Raw genomic sequence first — 23843 nt, forward strand, 5'->3', positions numbered from 1 at the left:
TCAACCAACATTTCTTGAACTCCTGCTATGACGTGGGCCAGTGCTACGTCCTGGGGGTACAGCAGTGAGCCAAACAGGCACGGTTCCTGTTACAGGCTGGCGTCCTGGGAAACAGACTGAGATAGAGATTTGTGTGCAAGAGGGGGCCAGGATCAACACCTGTGAGGGAGTGAGAAAAACGGGCACAGGCAGAGGGAGAAGCTGAGTGGCAATGCGATTGTAACAGCTGATGGGGGCCTCAGCCAATCCTGTAGGGGTTCGGAAGCTGGGATGGCTTTTTAGGGTTGTTCCAAATTGAGGCCTGGGGGCTGGGCCTTTGTACCCACACATCAGCCACCTTGGATGTGGGCTGTCCGCAAGGAGGGAACATGACCTTGGGGAAGTCAGCTATTTTTGGCCAAGGCAATTCCTGCAAGGGCCTCAATTCTGAGCTCTTAGCAGGCAGTACTCCTGGGACCGTATGCCTCAGCCCTGAAGGGGGAATCCAGGCGCTGCATCACAGCATCCACTACAGTCCATTCCCTGGACCCTTTGGATGTGCTCGCATCGTATAGTAAGTTCACCCCGTCTGGGAACAGCTCGTCCAGGATTCTGGTTGGTCTTTTCCCTGAAAAGACTTATAAAAGGATGGCTAGTGAGACAACCTACAGTCCCTGCTATGGCTGCTGGCCTCATGACTACAACCGATGTGTATTATTCTCTGCCCTCTGCCACCTATTCTAGATTCTCCTCACCTTTGGCTAGTACCTCTGCTGATCTAGATGAGGCCCCTTGTTACCACGCCCTTCTCAGGTCATTGCTGCTGCCCGTCCATTTAACACCAAGACTGGGCAGGGGGATTACCAAGCGATGTCCCGTGTATCACCTAGGTACCCAAGTAGGTAACAGTAATCCTACCACCTCCTGATGCTTAGGATCAATTCCTGGGACAGGATGATGACTCTCTTTCGTGGCTACTCATTTCTTGACACAAGGAACCCAAAGTCACTAGGTGATAGCTGTTGCTTAAAGTTATTGGATTCTTGCTGCGTACACTGGTGGAAGCATATTCTCTCTGGGAACCAGGACCTCCAGACCCACAGAGCCTAGAAGATGCAGAATGGAGGAAGCACAGATCCCCCCAAGTGGGTCACTGGGAATGATGGCAATGAAGGCCACTTCTAATTCGACTCTTAGATTTCCAGAACCACGTCTTCTTTCTACACAGCACCATGTAATAATCATTGATTTAAGGGTATATTGTGTCCTAGAAGATAGTGCCTCATCCTCACAGGGTATCATCTCCAAGCTGACACCTCCACGGCACCTACAAAAGGCTGCTCCGTCGCTCAGGCCAGCAGCTCCAGGGCGGCATGTTATGTGAAAGGACCAGTGGATTCCATGGTCATATACCCACTGCTGCATCTCCTTTGTTATGCATCGGCTCCCTTGGTCCCATGCACTAGGGGATCCTGTGTCAATGGGTCAAATACTTGGAAAGCCCTCAGATAATAATGCTGCCTGAGACCCTGTGGGCAGGAAAGGCAAACCAATACCCAGAATATGTGCCATTTCCGGTCAAGATGAATCACTGCTTCTTCCCAAATGTCCAATGTAAAAAACTCGCCACCAAGTGACATGGGATGGTTCCATCCTGAGGGCTCCGTGTTGGTCTCTGTTGCTGGCAGACTGGCTTTTTGGCAGCAGAAATGGCAAGATTGGCTCTGGTGGGTGAAGACTGGGGTGAGGCACCACCGCAGCCCCTGCCCTCCGAGGGTCAACAGCTCAGTGATTGACTTCTTGAGCCTCTGGAGGGTCACGGTTTGGGGAGGCTGGGAGAGGGGATCTCACAGGAGGATGCTAATACTGAAGCAGGGTGCTTGGATCATGGGCTCCAAAACCAGGCTCCCCTGGCCCTGTCACATAATAGCTGTGCATCCTTAGGCAAGTCATTAAGCCTTTCTACACCTCAGTTTTCTCATCTCTAAAATGGGGATAATAGCATACCTACCCCATGGGTCACTTAGAATGTTAAATGGCAACACATGTGAAGTACCCAGGACAGTGGCTAGCAGACACTCAAAAAATGTCAGCACGCAGCTCGTCTGCTGAAGGCTTTGGTAAGAGGCTGAGGCATCAGTGAGATGGACGATGGACTCGGTGTATAATTATGGAAACAACAAATGTAGAGGAAAGGAGATGTGAGAACATGGACTTAACACAGGGACAAATCCAGACTGTCTGCCACTTAGAGGCTCTCAGTTCAACTCCGTCCTTCCCTCCCTTTTTCATTATTGATCTTCCAGGGCTGTGCTCAGTAGGCATTTGACATGGACTTCTGGATCTGGGATGAGCTTAAAAACCACTGGAGCTTAAAGCAGAGGCCATGAAGCCAAGTCCATTAATCTGGGCTGGCAGGGGCTTGTGGCCAATGTGTTCCACTTCTGGCCTGACTCCACGAATTCCTGTAGTTACAGCCACTGTCCCATTCATTCATGAGCCATTCATTGACTAGGGGACCATTTTCCCCTCATGCTGGAAGGAATGAGATCACAGAGGTACACATTAAATTCCTCTCCCAGGGATGCTCGGGGAGATGGCAACAGAACAGCCTCCAAACAGCCCCCTGGATTTTCTTTCCATGTGACAAAAGGGAAAGGAACCAGGAATTCAGAATGTCCACAGTGATTCTTTTTCAAGATGGTGCCATGAGAAACGCTCTTTTCTACGTCCTCTTCTTCCGCATTTTCTGGAAGTGACATAAAAGGTATAAGAAATAAATCTTGAAGAGTGCTGGAAAGCAAGAAAAAGGTGCTATCAGCAGAACAGAAATTTTGAGGAACCTCTGGAAGACTGTAAGCAGATGGGATTCCAATGGCAGAATAACTAGAGGAGAGAGAAAAAAAATCCCCTAAAACTGTGAAGGGAAGAGATCTTCAGGCAGAGAGTACAGGACACCAGGGAAATAAAATTAAGGACACAGAGCAGCTGGAAGGGCCTTTACCCCCTTACCTGATGTCGTGAGGGTTCTGAGCTTGCCTACCTGCTCCCTTCCCCCACACACCAAATGTCTTGCCTCCCCATTTAGCTGTTCATTTACTTAATGCTGCTATAGCCCTTCTGTCTGTTTATTGAGCTATTACTGCATTCCAGGCACATGACCATTTTAAACCCACAAAACCTTAAGACGTAGATACGATTACCTTCATTTTACAGGTAAGAAAACTGAGGCTTTAAAGCAGTAACATGTGTAAGATCACACGGTTAGTAAAAGGAGGGCAAATAAAAACCACGAACAAAATTACAGAAGAGGGACTTCCCTGGTGGTCCAGTGGTTAAGACCCAGCACTTCCATTGCAGGGGGCACGGGTTTGATCCCTGGTTGGGGAACTAAGATCCCGCATGCCAGGTGGCGAGGCCCCCCCAAAAAAAAATTACAGAAGAAATATTTAGCCACCCAAGAGACTCACTGGTTCCCCAGCACTTTCACGCCAGCTATTTACATAAAAATAATCATGTCTTAATTATGCAAAGCTCTTATCTAGTTATAAAAATGGCTCCCCTAAGTTCATTATTTGGAAACATTTAGTCGAAGATATTTTTTGTGTAATTAAATGGAACTAAGAGTTTCCATTCATTCAGAAGGACTTTACCCAGTTGTGCTATCTCACAAAACCAAGCGAATAAGATTTTGCTATATAATTGTTAAAAGCTCAACAATCACAAGTCCTTATAATGTACTCAAATTTTTAGTATAAATACAAATTATATTATTAAAAGTTTTTAATTGAAAAATTGTTTTTCTTTCAGTTTTACGGAGATGGAATTGACATTCAGCACTGTATAAGTTTAAGGTGTACAGTGTAATGACATAGATCTTGCAAATGATTCACACAGTAAGTTTAGCTAACATCCACCAATTCATATAGAAATTATATTGTTAATAAGGAACCCATCCCTCTGCCCTAATTTTTGCCTTTCTAACTCCTCCTCTCCCTTTATTTCTTCTTTCTTTTCTCTCTTCCCTCAGAGTAGGTGTTCACATTGGTCCTTGGTGATAACAGTAAGAGTAGTAGTGATGGTGATAATAATAATGTCAGTGGAGTGCTTGCCAGGTGCAGGGCCCATGCTAAGCTCTCTCTTCACACTACCTCTTCTTGTCCATTGGACAGCCCTACTATCCCCATTTTACAGCTGAGAAAACTAAGGCTCAGAGATCCTGAGGGATTTGCTTAAGGTCAGATGGTTTTTAAGTGGAATGTAGAGTTACCTTTTGCTTTGTAACAAACCACCGCAACACTTATGGCTTAAAATGGTAACAATTTATTTAATTCACGATACTGCAGTTTGGCCATTTGCTTGTTCTGGTCTCTGCAGGGCTTTTACTCTTGTGTCTTTTGTCTGCTGGTGAGTTGGATGGGGACCGGCTAGGCTACTATCGCCACAGCTGACTCACCTCTGCTCCACAAGCCTCTCACCTGCCTTCCCCTTTGGTAACCATAAGTTTTTTTTCTATGTTTCTGAGTCTGTTTTTGTTTCGTATATAAGTTCATTTGCACCTTTTTCTTTGTTGTTGTTTTTTTTTGCGGTATGTGGGCCTCTCACTGTTGTGGCCTCTCCCGTTGCGGAGCACAGGCTCCGGACGTGCAGGCTCAGCGGCCATGGCTCATGGGCCCAGCCGCTCCGCGGCATGTGGGATCCTCCAGGATCAGGGCACGAACCCGTGTCCCCTGCGTCGGCAGGCGGACTCTCAACCACTGCGCCACCAGGGAAGCCCTGCACCTTTTTTAAAATGCCACATATAAGCGATATCATATGATATTTGTCTTTCTCTGTCTGACTCATTTCACTTAGTATGGTAATCTCTAGGTCCATCCATGCTGCTGTAGATGGCATTGTTTCATTCTTTTTTATGACTGAATAATATTCTATTGTATAAATATATCACATCTTCTTTATCCATTCCTCTGTCGGTGGACATTTAGGTTGCTTCCATGTCTTGGCTATTGTAAATAGTGCTGCAATGAACACTGGGGTGCATGTATCTTTTTGGATTATGGTTTTCTCTGGGTATATGCCCAGGAGTGTGATTGAAGGATCATAGGGTACCTCTATTTTTAGTTTGTTAAGGAATCTCCATGCTGTTCTCCATAGTGGCTGTACCAATTTACATTCCCACAAGAAGGAAGAGACTTTAATCCAAGCAAAAGAGTTAAATGTAACTTTATCATTACAAACAGTACATTTTTGTTTTAGAAAATGCAAATAGGCACCGAAAAATAATAATCACCTCTAATTGCACATACTGCCTCACAAAAAATATACAAGACACAGGTTGGCACCAAGGCAGATGGTTTATTATTTCCAGTAGAGGGTGCTGTGTATTTCAGCAGAAATGCCACTTACCTTTGAGATGGAAGCCTGCCCTACCTGGCATCCTACGAGTGAGTGTTTTAGCCACTCTTAAAGATGAATACCCCAGGTAGCTGCCCACCTGTTCTGCCTTGAGACCTGTCTCAGAAGTTGCTTCAGATTGGTGTCTAGAATAAGCTGGTTCACAAATCTGTCCTTGGCGCTGCTGTTTCCCCCAAAGACCAAGCAGAAATGCCAGACGGAGATCACAGGTCATTTCCTTCCCAGGCATGTGATCCAAATGGCAAACCTCTAACTGCCAGGTGCTGTAAATGCGGTTATTCGCAGTGGGGAGTTGTTTGTGCCCGTTTCAGCTGCTGCTTGGCATTGCTAATTTCATCGCTTATTCTTCAGCTCTTCAATGTGATTGTAATAATCCCCATACTTTGGGTGAAGCGACTCTTTCTCATCATGAACTGCTATAAATAATGGCCAGACGTGGGGCACAACAATTACAGGAAATGATGTTCCTTGTGGCATAGGTTGCAAAAACAAGAAGTTGAAAACGAGCTAAGTATTAATTAATAGGTCACGGCTATTAAAAAATAATCTGGTAGCGCTACATAGATTACTATGGAAAGATTTCCAGACTGTCTTATCAGGAGCAGATCCTGACACAGAAATTCAGAAGCAAGGAGTTTCCTCTGGGAGACACTGCAACACATCCTCCAAATTGTCCCGTTCGAGGGACGAGGCTCCTGGGAAGTTTAACTTCCTTGGCACTTCTGGTCTGCCACATGGGTTGGCAAAGCAAGCTTTAATGACCAGAGAAAGCACTCAGGGAAGAGGTGCGAGTGCTGGCAGTTGGAAGGTGGACTGGCATAACCAGAGGTGGTGAGAATCGGGGCATTTGTATGGGTGGAGCACTGGCAGTATGCTGCATGTGTGAGTAGAAGGGAAGGAAGGGAGGGAGGGAGGGAGGGAGGGAGGAGGGAGAGAGGGGGAGGGGAGGGGAGGGAGGGAGGGGGAGGGAGAGAAGGAGGGAGGGAGGGAGAGAGGGAGGGAGGGAGGGGAGGGAGAGAAGGAGGGAGGGGGAGGGGAGGAGGGAGGGAGAAAGGGAAGAAGGGAGGGAGGGGAGGGGGAGGGAGGGAGGGAGGGAGGGGAGGGAGAGAAGGAGGGAGGGGGAGGGGAAGAGGAAGGGAGAAAGGGAAGAAGGGAGGGAGGGAGGGAGGGGAGGGGGAGGGGAGGGAGGAGGGAGAGAGGGAGGGAGGGGGAGGGGAGGGAGGGAGAGGGGGGAAGGAGGGAGAGAGGGGGGAGGGAGGGGGAAGGGGAGGGAGGGAGAGAGGGGAAGGGAAGGGAAAAAAAGATACTCTGTTGTTTAAATTTATTATTAGTTATTATTATATAATTAATTCCAGCATATATTCCCCATACTGTACATTTCATACCTGTGACCCACTTATTTTGCAGCTCGAGTTTGTGCCTCTTCACGTCCTTCACCTAATTCTCTGCTCGCCTCCCCTCCCCACGGCCCCAGGAACCACCTGTCTAGTCTCTGTACTGTATCTGTGACTCTGTTTCTGTCTTGTTATGTTTGTTCATTTGTTTTGGTGTTTGGATTCCACATGTGAGTGGAATCATACAGTGTTTGTCTTTCTCTGTCTGACTTATTTCTCTTAGCATAACACCCTCTAGGTTCATCCATGTTGTCACAAATGGCAAGATTTCATTCTTTTTTGTGGTTGATATTCTATTGTGTATATATATATATTGACATAAATGCCACATCTTCTTTATCCATTTATCTGTTGATGGACGCTTAGGTTGCTTCCACATCTTGGCTACTGTAAATAATGCTGCAATGAACATAGGGGTGCACATGTCTTTTCGAATTAGTGTTTTCATTTTCTTCAGATGAATACCCAGGAGTGGAATTGCTGGCATATGGTAGTTCTATTTTTAATTTTTTGAGGCACCTCCATACTGTTTTCCGTAGTGGCTGCACCAATTTACATTCCTACCAACAGTGCACGAGGGTTCTCTTTTCCTTCATCCTTGCCAACGCTTATTCCTTGTCTTTTTGATGATGGCCATTCTGACAGGTGTGAGGTGATACTCACTGTGGTTTTGATTTGCATTTCCCTGATGATTTGTGATGCTGAACATCTTTTCATGCACCTGTTGCCATCTGTTATGTCTTCTTTGGAAAAATGTCTATTCAGTTTTAAATTTATATGTTCATTTACATAGAAAAGGGGCTGGAAGGTTGCAAAGCAAACTGCTATTAGTCATGGCTTTGGGGAAGGGGAATGGAAGCAGGGGTAAGGAGGAAGAGGAAAATTCATCATACACTCTGTCTTCTTGCATATTGCTAAGTTATTTACAATGAGAATGCATTCATGTACTAATTCTGTGCCTAAAAAAGAAAAAAAGACTGCATGTTGTAAGTTCATTATAAAAACAAATCCTTGACATCTAAGGACAGGGTTAGCTTTGCCCTTAGAATATGCTACTGCACATTTTTTTCATGGTTAGTAATTTGATTTTAATTTGGTGGGGAAAATGTAAACATGCTTCCTATTTTATTATCAGTATTGATGTTTTAAAAATAATATAAGCACACCATTTGGAGAACAGAATAAAATTTCCGAGTCATTCATGGTAATCACTGTAATCTTTTACAACCACTGCAATTGGTCTCCATTCTCAGAGCTGAGTGAATGAAATTCCTCATGGTTTTTGTTGGAGAGGCACTTGTAGGACTATACATTGGAACAACTTTTTAGGAAGCACTTTGATGATATATATCAAAAGCCTTAAAACGTGTACCCTTTGACTCAAATTCTTTTACAGGAATATACCCTAAGGAAACCACATGCAAACAAAGATTTAAGACGAAGGATGCTTATTGAAGTATTGTTTATAACTGTGAAACCACCTAAATAGGGAAGCGAGTGATGGGCTGCGTAATATAGACAGACCTAGGTTAAAATTTTGGCTCTTCTACTGACCAACTTACTAGCTACGTGATCCTGGTCAAATAACTTATCTGACACAGATATAAAGATGAAAATAGGGATTAAAGATAGACACACACAATGGGAATTATAATTACCTACCCCATTGACTTGCAGCATTTATTGAGTGAGATAATTCATGTAAAATATCTAGAAGAATGTTTGGGCACATAGTAGATCCTCAATAAAAGGTAGCTATTATTAAGGAAAATATGGTTCATGAATATGATAGAATATATGTGTGTAAGAGGATTTAAAATGTCATGGAAATACTATTTATAAAGTCAATAAAAATAGGGTTCAAAATTCTTGAATATGATCTCAGATAGGGGTTCAAACAGAGAGAAAGAGAGAGATGAAGAAAAGAGAGAGAGAAAGAGAGAGACAGAACACCAAAACAGAGAGAGAGGATTTACTAAAACGCACTGGGAAGTAAGACTAAATGACATTGACTTTTTCTCCCTGCTTTTCTCTACATAGAGTATAGCTGAACTACTAAAGCCCTAGCTATCCCTCTGCGGCTCCTGAGAATTCTTCCTTCTCTGGACAGAGGCATCTTTTATCATAACCCTAAGAAAGACTTTTACCAGTGATAGAACTATTTCTAGATCTTAATGGTATTGCTGAGGCCAACATTTAAAAAGATAGATGCTTTGCAGGGAAAGGTGTCATGGGTTGGGTTTCATAGAAGTAGACAGACTGAGGCAGAGATTTTTGTACAGGTAATTTATTCAGGGAATGCTCTCAGGAGGATCCTGTAAAAGAGTGAAAGAGGCAAGAAAGGTGAAGGGAAGAAATTAAGCAAGGATGTGGTTTCAGGTGACATCTAGACTCAGCTTGATCCCATAGGGAGCTGGAGTATTCATTGTCTCATAGGGTCTGTCCCATCTTGAGGCAGGGAATGAGCCTTTTGTACCCAACACTAGTCTTCAGCCTGCCCTGGAGAGAAAGGGCATAACTCCCAGATATCTCTGCGGTGAGGCCACTCCAATTACTCAAAAGCAATCCTAAGAGAGGGTTGCAGGTATGAGCTGTTAGAAGCAGCATCAGATAGATGGGCCCCATGATCTAGTAAAGGGATCCCAGGAGATCGAGATACACCACCTGCCTCAAAAGGGTTAATGGAAATAAGCCTCCCTCTACCCCTCCTCCCTTATGAGGAGCCAGGAGAGTAAGTAAGACGAGGTCATCTAGTAGCTCGGTTGTCTGGCTTAGGTGGGAGATGAGGGGAAAGAGAAGGGCTTATCTTCCTAGCACAATGGAAGGGAGCATGGGGAGTAGTTTAGAAGTTTCCTTTTCTTCCCAGCATGCCCATTAGCTGAGCAAGTGAAAGGGAGGGGAGGAGGATGTGGAGGTAGATGGAGGAGGCAGCCAATATGGTTGCGACATTGGTTACATTGAGTAAACAAGTGAATTGATGGAGTAGATGGGAAATATTTTGAGGATAATGAGACATGGAATTCTCAATGTTGGAAAAGAAAATTGCATGGAAGAAGAAGAAGAAATTGGAAATTTAAAGGTTAGAAAGAATCCTAAAGTGTTGGACTGGTACTGAAAATATCAGTATGAACTCATTGTTTTTAAAAATACATATACACAGGTATTGAAATAGATATAGATGTATGGTGTGCATGTGGGAAGAGAGAGAGAGCGAGAAATAGAGACGCCCAGAGAAAGGATGGATGAATAGATGATAGATAGATAGATGGATGGATGATAGATCTCTTAGCTGTGTCCACTGGGAGGGCCTAGAAGCAATGGGAACCCCCATAGCAATGAGCACACTGAACACTCAGATCTTGGTTTCTAAACACCATCTTCTGCCAAAAGGAACCAGGACTTCTTAGAAAAATGTCTGACCCCATGGTTGGGGCAAAGAAAGTACTAGATGAGCCTGGACATCTTTTTGTACAAGATAGTAAGAAAGAGCTCAAGGAATGATGGAGACGTGTCAAAAAGACATAGGAATCATCTTGAAAGGGCTTCCGCTGACCAGATCTGGGACAGTCTGAGCATCAAAATAATAAAGACAGTAATGGATTACAACCCATTGAATAAAACAGGAATCTGCAAGTCCATACTGATGAAATGAATGGATAGGTGGGTAGGTAGATAGATATATGGATGGATAGATAAATGAGACAGGAGAAAAGAAAGCTTACATTCCTTACAGTAGAATGTCAACCAGTAAATGTTGAAGGAGTTATGGAAATAATAAATACAGTTTGTCATCATAGTGGTGGTTGATTCAGGCAGAAATAGTCAAAAGATGGAATGCTAAAGCTGGTGAGTAGAGGTTCTGTGGGGAGCAGGATATTGACATAATCTCTGAATGTTCCCCCATAAAGTACTTCTTAATCACAAATGGAAAATTGATAACTTTAGGATGGAAATATCTATCAGAAAACTTGACCTGGTGATGAAAGTTAATATCACCAATGATGGGACTGCTTGATGTCATGTCCCCAGTGTGAGGCACTGGGAAGAGTTGAGCATCATTTCTGTGAGGTTCTTGCCAAGAAGACATGGGCTGAGTCTAGTCACAGGGAGACATCAGATGGACCCGGGATGAGGGGCATCCTGCCATATGAAAGGCCCCTACTCCAAGACTATTCAGGACTTGAGTGATAGGGAAAATCTAAGGAACGGTTCTAGATTGAAGTTGCCCATCATCCCACCACTCTTTTTTCACCTACATTTACTGGGTTTTGGGGAATGCTCAGTGATAGTAGGTATTAAATTTGAGAATCATATGGGGTGGCGGGGGGAAGTTGGTTAAAAATGCTGATGCCAGGACCCCACCCCTGAGAGTCTGTTTCTGAAGGTCTGGTATGGACCCTGAATATTTAGCCATCATCCCCAGAAATCCTGATGTAAGTGGTCCACAGACCACCCTTGGAGGAAAGTTGGCCGAGAAATTCAGAAGACCATAGCAATCTTCCCACTCAGTCCCGACCTTAACGCCCTTTCTGTCTTTTGCATTCCCAGGGTGACGCTGTATGCTGAGTTCCTTCCCATGAAAGCCAGAGCTAAGTGTATTTTGCTGATTGAGGTAAGGAGGATGGTCTGGGATTCTGGATATTCCTCAGTCTCTGAGCAGGAGATTCCCAGGTTTCTTGAGCCATAGGACAAGGAAAGGGAGTTTAAGAAAAATATAACAGATCCATTATGCAAGGATTTAAATGGATCATGTATGTTGATTTCAACATGGTTGTTTTGCAATATGGATAAATTCTTCCATTGACAAGAAATTCAATCTACCACCCCTGAAAAAAAATGGTAGCAGGCAGGTAGTATGTCCTTCCTGAACTAGAAATGACTTTTATCTGAAAGTTGGTGCTGAACATTGTAGCTTGAGTGGACCAAACTCCTGCCCGCCTCACCAGATTGACTCGTGTCTTGTGTGAGATCGCTATTCATGGCCACGTCTGTGGCCAGTAGGCTGCCTTAAAACTCTCTTGGACCATCCAGTCCCTCTCAAGCCCTCCCTCTGCCAGGGTCCTGTGACCCATTTTCCAACCATGATCTGGAAGATCTCAGGGCAAATACATAGCTGCCCAACAGCCCTCCTCCATGCAGCGGCAGTATTATTTGTCCCTGGTGGACACTTAGGTCCACAGTCACGACTATCCCTAATCACCATGATTACATGACAATATTGATCCACAGCCCAACTTAACCATCCTGACTGTGTCTACCCCTGACCAATCAGGGTGGTAGTCAGCTGGTCCACACTGGTATGGATGAACCAGTTTAATATTGAAATGCATCTGCCAGATGATCCTGAACCCTGACTGGCCCTCATTGCCTGACACGCTGTCCTTTCTAAGGACTCCCTAGAGCTCCCCATGATGCAGCAACTAAAGTCTGGTGAGGGTTGGGGGAGGCGTGTGACCAGGGTTCATTCTGATTGGCCAATACTGTATGGTGTACACTCTGATTGGTCAGTTTATAAATTGTTAGCCATTTTGACTGTCCCTCTGGTTGTCAGCAATTGAAATGGACTGTGGTTACTTTAAGCGAAAGGGGATTTAGGAAGGCTCTTGGGGGCTCCCAGATGGAGAAGATGAAGGATGATGTTTTGGAATGGACAATGGTTGTAGACTCAAAGTTGCAGCAGGAAACAACATACTCACATTAGGATAATTTGAAGAGGGTTTCTTTTCTTTTTTTTTTTTTAATTTAATTTAATTTTTTATACAGCAGGTTCTCATTAGTTATCTATTTTATACATATTAGTGTATATATGTCAATCCCAATCTCCCAGTTCATCCCCCCACCACCACCTCCGATTTCCCCCCTTGGTGTCCGTACGTTTGTTCTCTATATCTGTGTCTCTATTTCTGCCTTGCAAACCGGTTCATCTGTAGCATTTTTCTAGATTTCACATGTATGCGTTAATATATGATATCTGTTTTTCTCTTTCTGACTTACTTCGCTCTGTATGACAGTCTCTAGGTCCATCCACGTCTCTACAAATGACCCAACTTTATTCCTTTTTATGGCTGAGTAATATTCCATTGTATATATGTGACACATCTTCTTTATCCATTCGTCTGTCGATGGGCATTTAGGTTGCTTCCATGACCTGGCTATTGTAAATAGTGCTGCAATGAACATTGGGGTGCATGTGTCTTTTTGAATTATGGTTTTCTCTGGGTATATGCCCGGTAGTGGGATTGCTGGGTCACATGGTCATTCTATGTTTAGTTTTTTAAGGAACCTCCATACTGTTCTCCATAGTGGCTGTATCAATTTACATTCCCACCAACAGTCAAGAGGGTTCCCTTTTCTCCACACCCTCTCCAGCATCTGTTGTTTGTAGATTTTCTGATGATGCCCATTCTAACCAGTGTGAGGTGATACCTCATTGTAGTTTGGATTTGCATTTCTCTAATAATTAGTGATGTTGAGCAGCTTTTCATGTGCCTCTTGGCCATCTGTATGTCTTCTTTGGAGAAATGTCTATTTAGGTCTTCTGCCCATTTTCTGATTGGGTTGTCTGTTTTTTTAATATTGAGCTGCATGAGCTGTTTATATATTTTGGAGATTAATCCTTTGTCTGTTGATTTGTTTGCAAATATTTTCTCCCGTTCTGAGGGTTGTCTTTTCATCTTGTTTATAGTTTCCTTTGCGGTTTATAGTTTGCTTTTGCTTAAAAGCAAAAGCTTTTAAGTTTCATGAGGTCCCATTTGTTTATTTTTGTTTTTATTTCCATTATTCTAGGAGGTGGGTCAAAAAAGATATTTCTGTGATTTATGTCAAAGAGTGTTCTTCCTATGTTTTCCTCTAAGAGTTTTATAGTGTCCAATCTTACATTTAGGTGTTTAATCCATTTTGAGTTTATTTGTGTGTATGGTGTTAGGGGGTGTTCTAATTTCATTCTTTTACATGTAGCTGTCCAGTTTTCCCAGCACCACTTACTGAAGAGACTGTCTTTTCTCCATTGTATATCCTTGCCTCCTTTGTCAGAGATTAGTTAACCATAGGTGCGTGGCTTTATCTCAGGTTTTTCTATACTGTTCCGTTGATCTATATTTCTGTTTTTGTGCCAGTACCATATTGTCTTGATGACTGTAGCTTTGTAGTATAGTCTGAAGTCAGGGAGTCTGATTCCTCCAGCTCAAATTTTTTTCCCTCAAGATTGCTTTGGCTGAAGAGGGTTTCATAAAGGGACTATTTATAAGGTCCCTGAAGGGGCAAAGGGAGAGAGTAATTAGCAGCCCAGAGAGAGACAGAGAGAGAGAGAGAGAGAGAGAGAGTTGTATGGCAAAGGCTCTTGGAAAGGAGCTGTGACCTTCAACTAAGGGATGCAGCCAGCGCATGACCACCCTGCAGAGAAGGAGCCAGAGGAATAAGCACCCGAATCCCTCTTTCCTCCCCATCTTCTGTGTGGCTGCACCCAACGTGAAGCCAGAGGACAGGGGGACCGTGGATGCAGTCCATACAAAGAGCAAGGTGGAAAAGGGCGGAATGTGATTCAGAGAAACAGACAGAAGATATTCAGCCCCACAGGGGAGAGACAATTCTGATAAAGGATACCGGGGCACTGTTGGGCAAGGGAGATGGATGTGAGTAGACAAAAACCAATGTGTCCACTACTCTACTGGCCCCACACAATATTGATCATATTGATCTCCTTAACCAGAGCTGCCACACTGCACACTCCAGTGGGCACCATGCAAATATCATACAGTGTGGATGGTACCCTCAGGAGATAGATAACATGGAGACCCTGGCCCAACCATATGAACCACAGGAGAAGTGATGGCCATTCTGACTTTCCTGACCCCCAAGGACCCCCTTACCAACATGGATAACGTTGTCTACAATGATCCTGAAATTGCTCACTGTGTTGACCAATGCTGCCCCATTACTGACCCCCATTCTCCCATGCCAGGTGTTCTGGGCCATCGGGACAGTGTTCGAGGTTGTCCTGGCTGTGTTTGTGATGCCCAGCCTGGGCTGGCGTTGGCTGCTCATCCTCTCGGCTGTCCCACTCCTCCTCTTTGCTGTTCTGTGTTTTGTAGGTATCCTTTAAGACATCTCAGCCTTTGTTACTTGGTCTCCTGCCGTTCATTATATTTTGGTGGGGAGGGTGTGGAGGAGGGTACCAAAGCCACTTTTAAGATTATTTCTTTGAATCAGGAAATGAGACAAAGGTACAGGGCCTGGGGTGGGCCCAGTATGGGGTGTTGGGTTTCCTCCAGGCAGACACTGCTGGGATATTCTTGAGGGAGATATCAAGGGGATGGGGGATACCTTGCTCCCTCTCCCTGCACTACAAGAGCTACACTTAAGGTGAGTGTATTCTTAAGTTGCAAGTGACAAAACCCAGTTCAAACTGGCTTGAGTGAAAGAGACATATGAGAGAATATCTGGCTTCAGGCATGGCTGGGTCCAAGGGCTCACATGATCCCGCCGTCTCATCTCTGCATAAACTACCCCGCACACACAGCGAGATCAGACCACACGTTTATCATTTCATGTGAAGACCACATCCATGAAATGCTTTACAGCCAGTGGGCCCCAAAATAAGCCTGTAGGGAGGTAGGTCTCATCTATGATAAATAACATAATAATTACTGGTAATGACAATAGGTATTCATAATTATTAGCGTAACAGTGTAGCAGGCCCTGTGCCAGGCTCTTTATATGCGTTATCGTATTTAGTCCTCCCAATAACCACAGGAGGTAGGACTATGATGAACCCCTATATTAGCTAGGATGATACCAGCTGCTGTAACAAATAAAGCCGACACATTCAGTAACTTAACACAATAGGAGTTTATTTCTCATTCACAGAACAGTCCAGAATGGGTGCTTCCGTTTGACAGGTGTGATTCTGGGCCCAGGGTTCCTTCCAGCTTGTAGCTCTGCCACTGTCTGGGGCTTTGGAATCTTCTACATGTAGACTGAAGAAGGGCAGGTAGAGATGTATACTTAAATAACTTGGCCGGGAATATTCTGCTCTCGTGCCATTGGTGAAAGCATGTCACATGGCCATGCCTAGATGCAAGAGGTGCTGGGAAATGTAGTTACTGGCTGGGCAACCGTATCCAAGGACAACTCTATGCTATGGAAAGGGAAGCATGAATTTTACTGGATGCTAGCAATCTCTGCTATATTCTCATTTTACTGATGAGGAAACTGAGGCCCAGAAAGGTTGATTGACTTGTCAAAAGACACACAGCAAATAAACAACAGAACTCATATGAACCAAATCTTCTGACTCCAAGTCTCACACTCTCTCATTTCACAGATTGCTGTTGCTTTGTTTTATGGAGAGATCTCTGTCTAGTCACTTGGGGTTGGGACTCTAGTAGGCCTAAAGGTCTTTGTGATTTCTTTCTGTCTCTTAGACTGAGTTTGCAAGACGATGCTGAACACAGGTGAGGTGTAGTTTCTTGAGAGATAGGGATAATGATGATGATGGTGAGAGTGGCGGACTGTTTTTCTTTTTTGGTGGCAGTCTTAATTTAGTTCAGCTGTCACCTGCAACTCAGCAGCACCAAATTACAGTAATAGCAACGGCAACAGGAACAGATACATTAACCCATTCCGGGCACTGTGCTAAGCACTTTGTTTGGATTATCCCATTTAAGCCTCTCAACAACCCTAAGAGGGAGGATCTATTATTATCCCCATTTTATGGATGAGGAAATGGAGGCACAGAGAGGTCAAGTTATTGCTCAAGGTCACAGAGCCATTATAATCAATGGCAGTGCCAGGATTTGAAGCCAGGCTTCTGGCCCCAGAGCCTCCGGCCTTAAGGACTCCACACACACATGAGAGTGTATGGCTGTGACCGAGCATTCTGTTCTGCCCTAACTGGCCACGTCTCGGTCTCCTGTCCTCATAGTGGCTGCCAGAGAGCGCAAGGTATGATGTGCTGTCCGGAAACCAGGAAAAGGCCATCGCCACCTTAAAGAGGATAGCCACAGAAAACGGAGCCCCCATGCCTCTGGGGAAACTCATCATCTCCAGACAGGTCAGTGCCTGGCGGACTGACTGTGCATGTTGCTGCACGTGCTGGGAGCATGTATATGTGAGTGGGTGAGGGGTGCAGTGGGCAGGATCTGCAAAGGAAATTTGGCAACTTCAGTCTGTGTACTTTCACTGCCAAGTCCTAAAAGTACCACCTGGGAAGTGATTAGATAAATGTAATAGAATGTCCCATAATGGGTCCCGTAACTACTGCTTCAGTTTCATCTTTCAGCACCCATGAAGTCTGATTAGCAAATGTGATTGATTGGCAAAGGCTTGACAGTAAAATCACATTAGAAAGTGCCACGAAAGACTTAGATCCAAGACACCAAACTGCCCCTGTGTAGACATCCTTAATGGATGGTGCATCACTCCACAGGCAACACCATCAGGGAATCCACCACACTACAAACTGATGAGCACTTACTGCAGGTGCAAGTGGGGAGAAGGGAGCCAGATTAAGGGCTGCAGTCCCTGCCCTCAAGAATCAAGCATGTGGCTTAGAGAAACATCACAAATACCCTTAAGCAAACAACAGACCCTACAAGGAAATTATTATTATTATTTATACATTTATTTTTTTATTTTTGGCTGCATTGGGTTTTTGTTGCTGCAGCGGGCTTTCTCTAGTTGTGGTGAGCGGAGGCTACTCTTCGTTGTGATGCGCGGGCTTCTCATTGCGGTGGCTTCTCTTGCTGCGGAGCACAGGCTCTAGGCCTGCAGGCTTCCGTAGTTGTGGCACACGGGCTCAGTAGCTGTGGCGCACAGGCTTAGTTGCTCCGCGGCATGTGGGATCTTCCCAGACCAGGGCTTGAACCCATGTCTCCTGCATTGACAGGAGGATTCTTAACCACTGCGCCACTGGGGAAGCCCTATTTTTTTTAAATAATATCATTTTTCTGACTGTTTCTATATTAGGCAAAAAGAACTGAATGGAATTTCACCAGATTGAGAGGAAGTGCTAGGCAGGGTCTGACAACATAGAAACCAGGAGCCATACCCCAAATTTGCTTTGGGAAGCACAGGGTTGGGGTAGGGGGCATCCCAGAGAGTCTGGGGTGCAGGAGGCTCATTTAGTTGCCTTTGGGGAGGGACTGCATTCTCCCCCGTCCCTCCTGTGGGAAGATGCTCTGGGTGGAGAAAGCATACAGTGATTTCAGATGTGTGTTGCAAAGTGACAGTGGCAAGGCTGGATGCTCCAGTTGTGGGCTTCTCTTTGGAAAGGAGCTGCTGCCGCAGGGACCTCTCTGTGTTCCAGGGTGCCCGGCAGCGGGGCCTGTTTTTGTTTTTTTGTTTTTTTTTATGGAGGTCACTGGGGCAGGTGCGTAGCTGATGCAGCCAGGAGCAGCCAGGCCCAGAGAGAGAGCTCTCTCAGGTCCAGGAAGGCTGCAAGAAGGTGGTGAATCCCCCATCACCAAAAAGAGAAGAGAAGGATTTTCCAGAAAGCAGACCAATTCTCCAAAAGCCAATTTTTCTTGCCAATGTATGTTTACCAAAAACATGTTTTAAGGATTATTCTTTTTGAATATATTTAGTAAATAGGGAGAGATTTTTCCTATGTAATACTAATACATATATTAACACATAAGAATATATTTTTCCTGTGTTTATATTAATACGTATAATATATTCCTCAATAACTATATTAATGAATTCATTCTTAAGTATATTAATGAATGAATCTATTCTAAAATATAGTCAATAAATACAAACATGCTCAAATATATTCAATAAGCATATCAATGAGTGTCGTCTTTTTATTCAAGAATATATTACAAAATATTTTTATTCACAAAGACAATATTCATGGGTAGATTAAACCACCTATAACCCATAATCTTTTTTAAAAAAGCTTTTAGCATGTTTAAATAAGTGAGCACTTCTCAAACTGCTAAGAATAATATGTTCATTAAATAAATCTAAGAAGATAATCCGTAGAATATAGATTCTCTGAATATATTTTTTAAATTATTTTTCTTGTTGATGCTTTCAAAAAAATTTTTTATTGGAGTATAATGGATTTACAACGTTGTGTTAGTTTCAGGTGTACAGCAAACTAACTCAGTTATACATATACATATATCCACTCTTTTTTAGATTCTTTTCCCATATAGGCCATTGCAGAGTATTGAGTAGAGTTCCCTGTGCTATATAGTAGGTCCTTATTAGTCATCTGTTTTATATATAGGAGTGTGTATATGTCAATCCCAATCTCCCAATTTATCCCTCCCCCCCCAGAATATATGTTTTGAAATAGAACATTGTAAAGCAAAGATGTGATAAATTAGTAAATTATATAAAATTGGCAAGCGAGTCATTTAGCTAATTGGTCTTTTGGCAAGTTGGCTCTTGGTGAATTGATTTTCAGCACATTAATTTCTGTTACCTTGACCTAGAGCTGGCTTTGGGTGGGGAGGGTGTGAAATGGCGGGAGGCATCTTGGACTGGTGGTTTGCTCCCCGGTCCATGGGATCGCCCAAGAGGCCTCAGAGGGGCCAAGCCTGAGGGGCCTGCTTCCCAGCTCCAGGATTCCAGGCTGGGGTGGGGTGTGGAATGTCTCCACCTCTGGACATCAATGAGTCCTGGCTGAAGGCCTCCCTGGGCTGGGGGGCGCTGAGTGCCGTGGATCTGAGTCCCGGGTTCTCAGGACCTGAGTGTCCTGCCCACCAGAAACGTCCCTCCCAGCCTCGGGTGTCCGCTGGTCTCAGGCTACCAACCTGTGCCCGCACATCCGCAGGGGAGGAGAGCAAATGGTATTCTTTGTCTTGAAACAGGAAGACCGAGGCAAAATGAGGGACCTCTTCACACCCCATTTTAGATGGACAACCTTGCTGCTGTGGTTTATATGGTAAGAGCTGTTTGTTGATTCTCGGGTCCCCCTCCTCTGCGCCCTGTTTTGGGTTTTCACTTGGAGGACAGAGAACTCTTCCATCTTGAGCAGCATTTGCAAAACTGAGCATCACTTTCCTCACTTCTGTGTTATCCTGTTATTATTATTTTCTTAGCCTTTTTAAAATTATTTTCTATACTATTATTTTCTTAGCCTTTTTAAAAATTTGACTCACTTTTTCTCAGATAAATGTCTTTTAAAGGGAAACTCTGTATACCTGCTTTAAGGAAAAATTTTAATTGCAGGCCATAGACAGAAGTCGCTTTAATTAATTAATTAATTCTTATTGAAGTATAGTTGATTTACAATGTTGTGTTAATTTCTGCTGTACAGCAAAGTGACTCAGTTATACATATATATACATTCTTTTTCATATTCTTTTCCATTATGGTTTATCCCAGGACATTGAATATAGTTCCCTGTATTACACAGTAGGACCTGGTTGTCCATTGATTCTATATGTCATAATTTGCATCTACTAACCCCAAACTCGCAGTCCATCCCTCCCCCAGAACTCACTTTTAAAGATAAAAAAGTGGCCCTCCGTAGCCTCGGGTTCTGTGTTCATGGATTCAACCAAACCACAGATGGGAAAAAAAAAAAAAAAAAAATTCCAGGAAGTTCTAAAAAGCAAAACTTGAATTTGCTGTGCACCAGCAACTATTCACATAGCACTTACACTGTATAGGTATTATAAGTAATCTAGAGATGATTTAAACTATGTGGCAGGATTGTGTAGGTTATATGCAAATACTATGCCATTTTATATGAGGGACTTGAGCGTCCATGGATCTTGGTATCCACAGGGGGTGCTGGAACCCATCCCCCACGGATACCGAGAAGTGACCATACAGTAAAAAGCTAGATTGCGACTTCCCTGGGGGCGCAGTGGTTAAGAATCGCCTGCCAGTGCAGGGGACACGGGTTCAATCCCTGGTCCAGGAAGATCCCACATGCTGCAGAGCAACTAAGCCCGTGAGCCACAACTACTGAGCCCGCGTGCCACAACTACTGAAGCCCACGCGCCTAGAGCCCGTGCTCCGCAACAAGAGAAGCCACCGCAATGAGAAGCCTGCGCAACGCAAGGAAGAGTAGCTCCCGCTCGCCGCAACTAGAGAAAGCCCGCGCACAGCAACGAAGACCCAACGCAGACAAAAAAAAAAAAAAAAGTAGCTAGACTGATGGTTTGCCAGGGGACAGAACCACTGTATTTAAGAGCCAGACAGAGGGACCTCGGCACAGTGGCAGCGGACGCGGCCTGAGGGAGCGGCCGGCTGCCGCCTCGCCCGCCGCGGGGTCTATGGCCTCAGCAGCCATGTCCGGTGCGGTGCAAACCCTCCGCCGTTGCCTGCTGCCGCCCGAGGCCGACGCCGCCGGCGATGCGGCGCGGCACAGCGCGAGGCGCGCCGTGCGGCGCCTCGTCAGGATCCTGCTGCTGGGCCCCACGAGAGCGGCAAGTCCACCTTCCTCAAGCAGATGCGCATCGTCCACGGCCGCGAGTTCGACCAGAGTGCGCTTCTGGAGTTCCGTGACGCCATCTTCAACGACATCCTCAAGGGCTCAAGGCTTCTGGTTGATGCACGAGACAGGCTTGGTGTTCCTTGGCAGTATTCTGAAAATGAGAAGCAGGGGATGTACCTTATGGCCTTTGAGAACAAAGCAGGGCTGCCCGTGGCGTCTGCCACCTTTCAGCTGTTATGTACCTGCTCTGACCGCGCTCTGCAGGGATTCTGGCATCAGGGAAGCTTTCAGCCGGAGGAGGGAGTTTCAGCTGGGTGAATCAGTGAAGTACTTCCTGGATAACTTGGATCGGATTGGCCAGCTGAATTACTTTCCCTAGCAAGCAGGACATCCTGCTGGCGAGGAAGGCCACCAAGGGCAAAGTGGAGCATGACTTTGTCATAGAAAAAGTCCCTTTCAAGATGGTGGATGTGGGTGGCCAGAGGTCTCAGCGCCAGAAGTGGTTCCAGTGCTTTGATGGGATCACCTTGATCCTGTTCATGGTCTCGTCCAGTGAGTACGACCAGGTCCTCACGGAGGACAGGCGCACCAACCGCCTGGTGGAGCCCATGAACATCTTTGAGACCATCGTTAACAACAAGCTCTTCTTCAACGTCTCCATCGTCCTGCCTCTCAACAAGATGGACCTCCTGGTGGAGAAAGTGAAGACCATCGGCATCAAGAAGCACTTCCCGGGGCTTCCCTGGTGGTGCAGTGGTTAAGAATCCGTCTGCCAATGCAGGGGACACGGGTTTGAGCCCTGGTCCGGGAAGATCCCACATGCGGCAGAGCAACTAAGCCTGAGTGCCGCAACGTGAGCCTGCGCTCTAGAGCCCGGGATCCACAACTACTGAAGCCCCCGCGCCTAAAGCCTGTGCTCTGCAACAAGAGACGCCACCTGGATGATGAAGCCCGCGCACCGCAACAAAGAGTAGCCCCCCGCTCGCCGCAACTAGCGAAAGCCCGCGCACAGCAACCGAAGACGCAATGCAGCCAAAAATAAATAAATAAAATAAATAAATTTGTATTAAAAAAAAGAAAGAAGAAGAAGCATTTCTCAGACTTCAAGGGCGACCCTCACAGGCTGGAGGACGTCCAGTGCTACCTGGTCCAGTATTTCAACCAGAAGAGACGGAATCGCAGCCATCCATCTCACCGCTGCCATAGACACGGAGAACATCTGCTTTGTGTTTCACGCTGTGAAGGACACCGTCCTGCAAGAGAACCTGAAAGAATATTATGTTGCAATGAAAGAGGATGCCCCTCACTCTTGTGGTCCTTGAGCAGCCTGGCTGGCCACAGGCCAGATCTCCCCGGTGTCCCGGAGCGGGTTTCCCGCATCTGTGCCCTCAACACCTGGCTCAGGGATGCTGTGAGGCCCGCCACGCCGCTGCGCTCTAGGCCAAAGGATGTGACACTTTGATGTTAGCTACTGAATCCTGGGGACTAGTGAAACTACTGAAAACCCCAGCGATCACTTTGGTATTAATGTGTAATGCCTAATAACACAGCTTGCTTTCTTTTTACAGAAACTATTCCTTCTCTGACACAGTGTAATTGAGGACTGCGTGTGTGTGTGCACGCATGCTCTGTCTTTAATGACAGAAACACAAAACCCGACGTCTTTGCAGATGGCTTTTGTCTCTAACTCGTGAGTGCTTCGTGAGGAGCATTACCTGGTGGAGGTTTGTAGGAGGTGAAAGGAGGTGAATCGCGGGCTGTCCCCGCCACCTCCCCAGGGGAGCGCGTTGCCTTTTAAGTCTCTTGTGCCAGTTGGTCCTGGCTGTTAGATGAGAGGGTGGGAGTGAGAGCTGGCGGTGTGGACTTGACTTAATGTGCCCACAACCTGCGCTTTCTTCCCGCCCTGTCAGATCACCCCACGACACGACAGGACACGGGGTGGAAGGTGTGCACACGGACGCTGCCGTGAATGGCCCCCTCCCCTCTGCACAGGGCAGTGCCTGCTGCCTCTGTGCCCACCCTCCCCGCCCCTCGCCCGCCCCTCGGCAAAGACTTAAACCAACTGGCCTTGCAGATGAGTTGTCTCCGAGAGACACCTGCAGTCCGCTGCAGGGAGCCTTTCCTTTTTTGGAGGAAGCAGAGAGCTCCTTTCCGCTCAGGGGCTTTCAAGAGCTGGCGGCATTGCCAGCAGAGCCTTCGTTAACACCGCCCGGCTCCGCGCTGCCTTCCGGTGGCCGGCGAGAATCGAGGTTCTTATCAAGGTCTCTCGCTTCTACTAACATACACGCGTCGCAGGAAAACTGTCGGACGTGATCTCCTCTGAGTGAAACTGCAGAGGCTGTGAATGTTGACGCGAGCTGGTCAATCTTGCACTCAGTTAACTTGACCGGTTACTCTGTCCAGGTGTCTTTCACTGTGTTTAAAAATACACTGCATTCCAAACTGGTCCCTGCTGTGTATTACTCTACTCAAGAGTGCCTGGCGTGTTGAGGACTCTGCCTAGCATTTAAAAGAGAAAAAAGCTTCCTCTGTCAGTGGCACCAGAATGTTCCTGTGGTTTAGTAACCGTCCCTGGGCCCCATCCCCAGGCCACACTGTTCCCAGTCCTGTGTCCCTGGTGAGTGACTCGCTCGCCTTCACCCAGCAGATAAACAGGG

General features: G+C 45.7%; 1 protein-coding gene and 1 pseudogene across 1 annotated transcript in view; both read left to right on the forward strand.

The window, feature by feature from the left end:
• Positions 1-23843, forward strand: part of SVOP (SV2 related protein) — an 87241-nt gene that overhangs the window by 37208 nt on the left and 26190 nt on the right. Inside the window, exons 7-10 of the mRNA XM_060028245.1 lie at positions 11337-11400; positions 14749-14874; positions 16711-16839; positions 19610-19683. Of these exons, the coding sequence (XP_059884228.1) occupies positions 11337-11400; positions 14749-14874; positions 16711-16839; positions 19610-19683 (393 nt within the window). The remainder of the gene's footprint in view (positions 1-11336; positions 11401-14748; positions 14875-16710; positions 16840-19609; positions 19684-23843) is intronic.
• On the forward strand, positions 21041-22755 carry LOC132436499 (guanine nucleotide-binding protein subunit alpha-12-like; annotated as a pseudogene).

The sequence above is a fragment of the Delphinus delphis genome, chromosome 13 (genome assembly GCF_949987515.2).
Source record: "Delphinus delphis chromosome 13, mDelDel1.2, whole genome shotgun sequence".
Classification (NCBI taxonomy): Eukaryota; Metazoa; Chordata; class Mammalia; order Artiodactyla; family Delphinidae; genus Delphinus; species Delphinus delphis.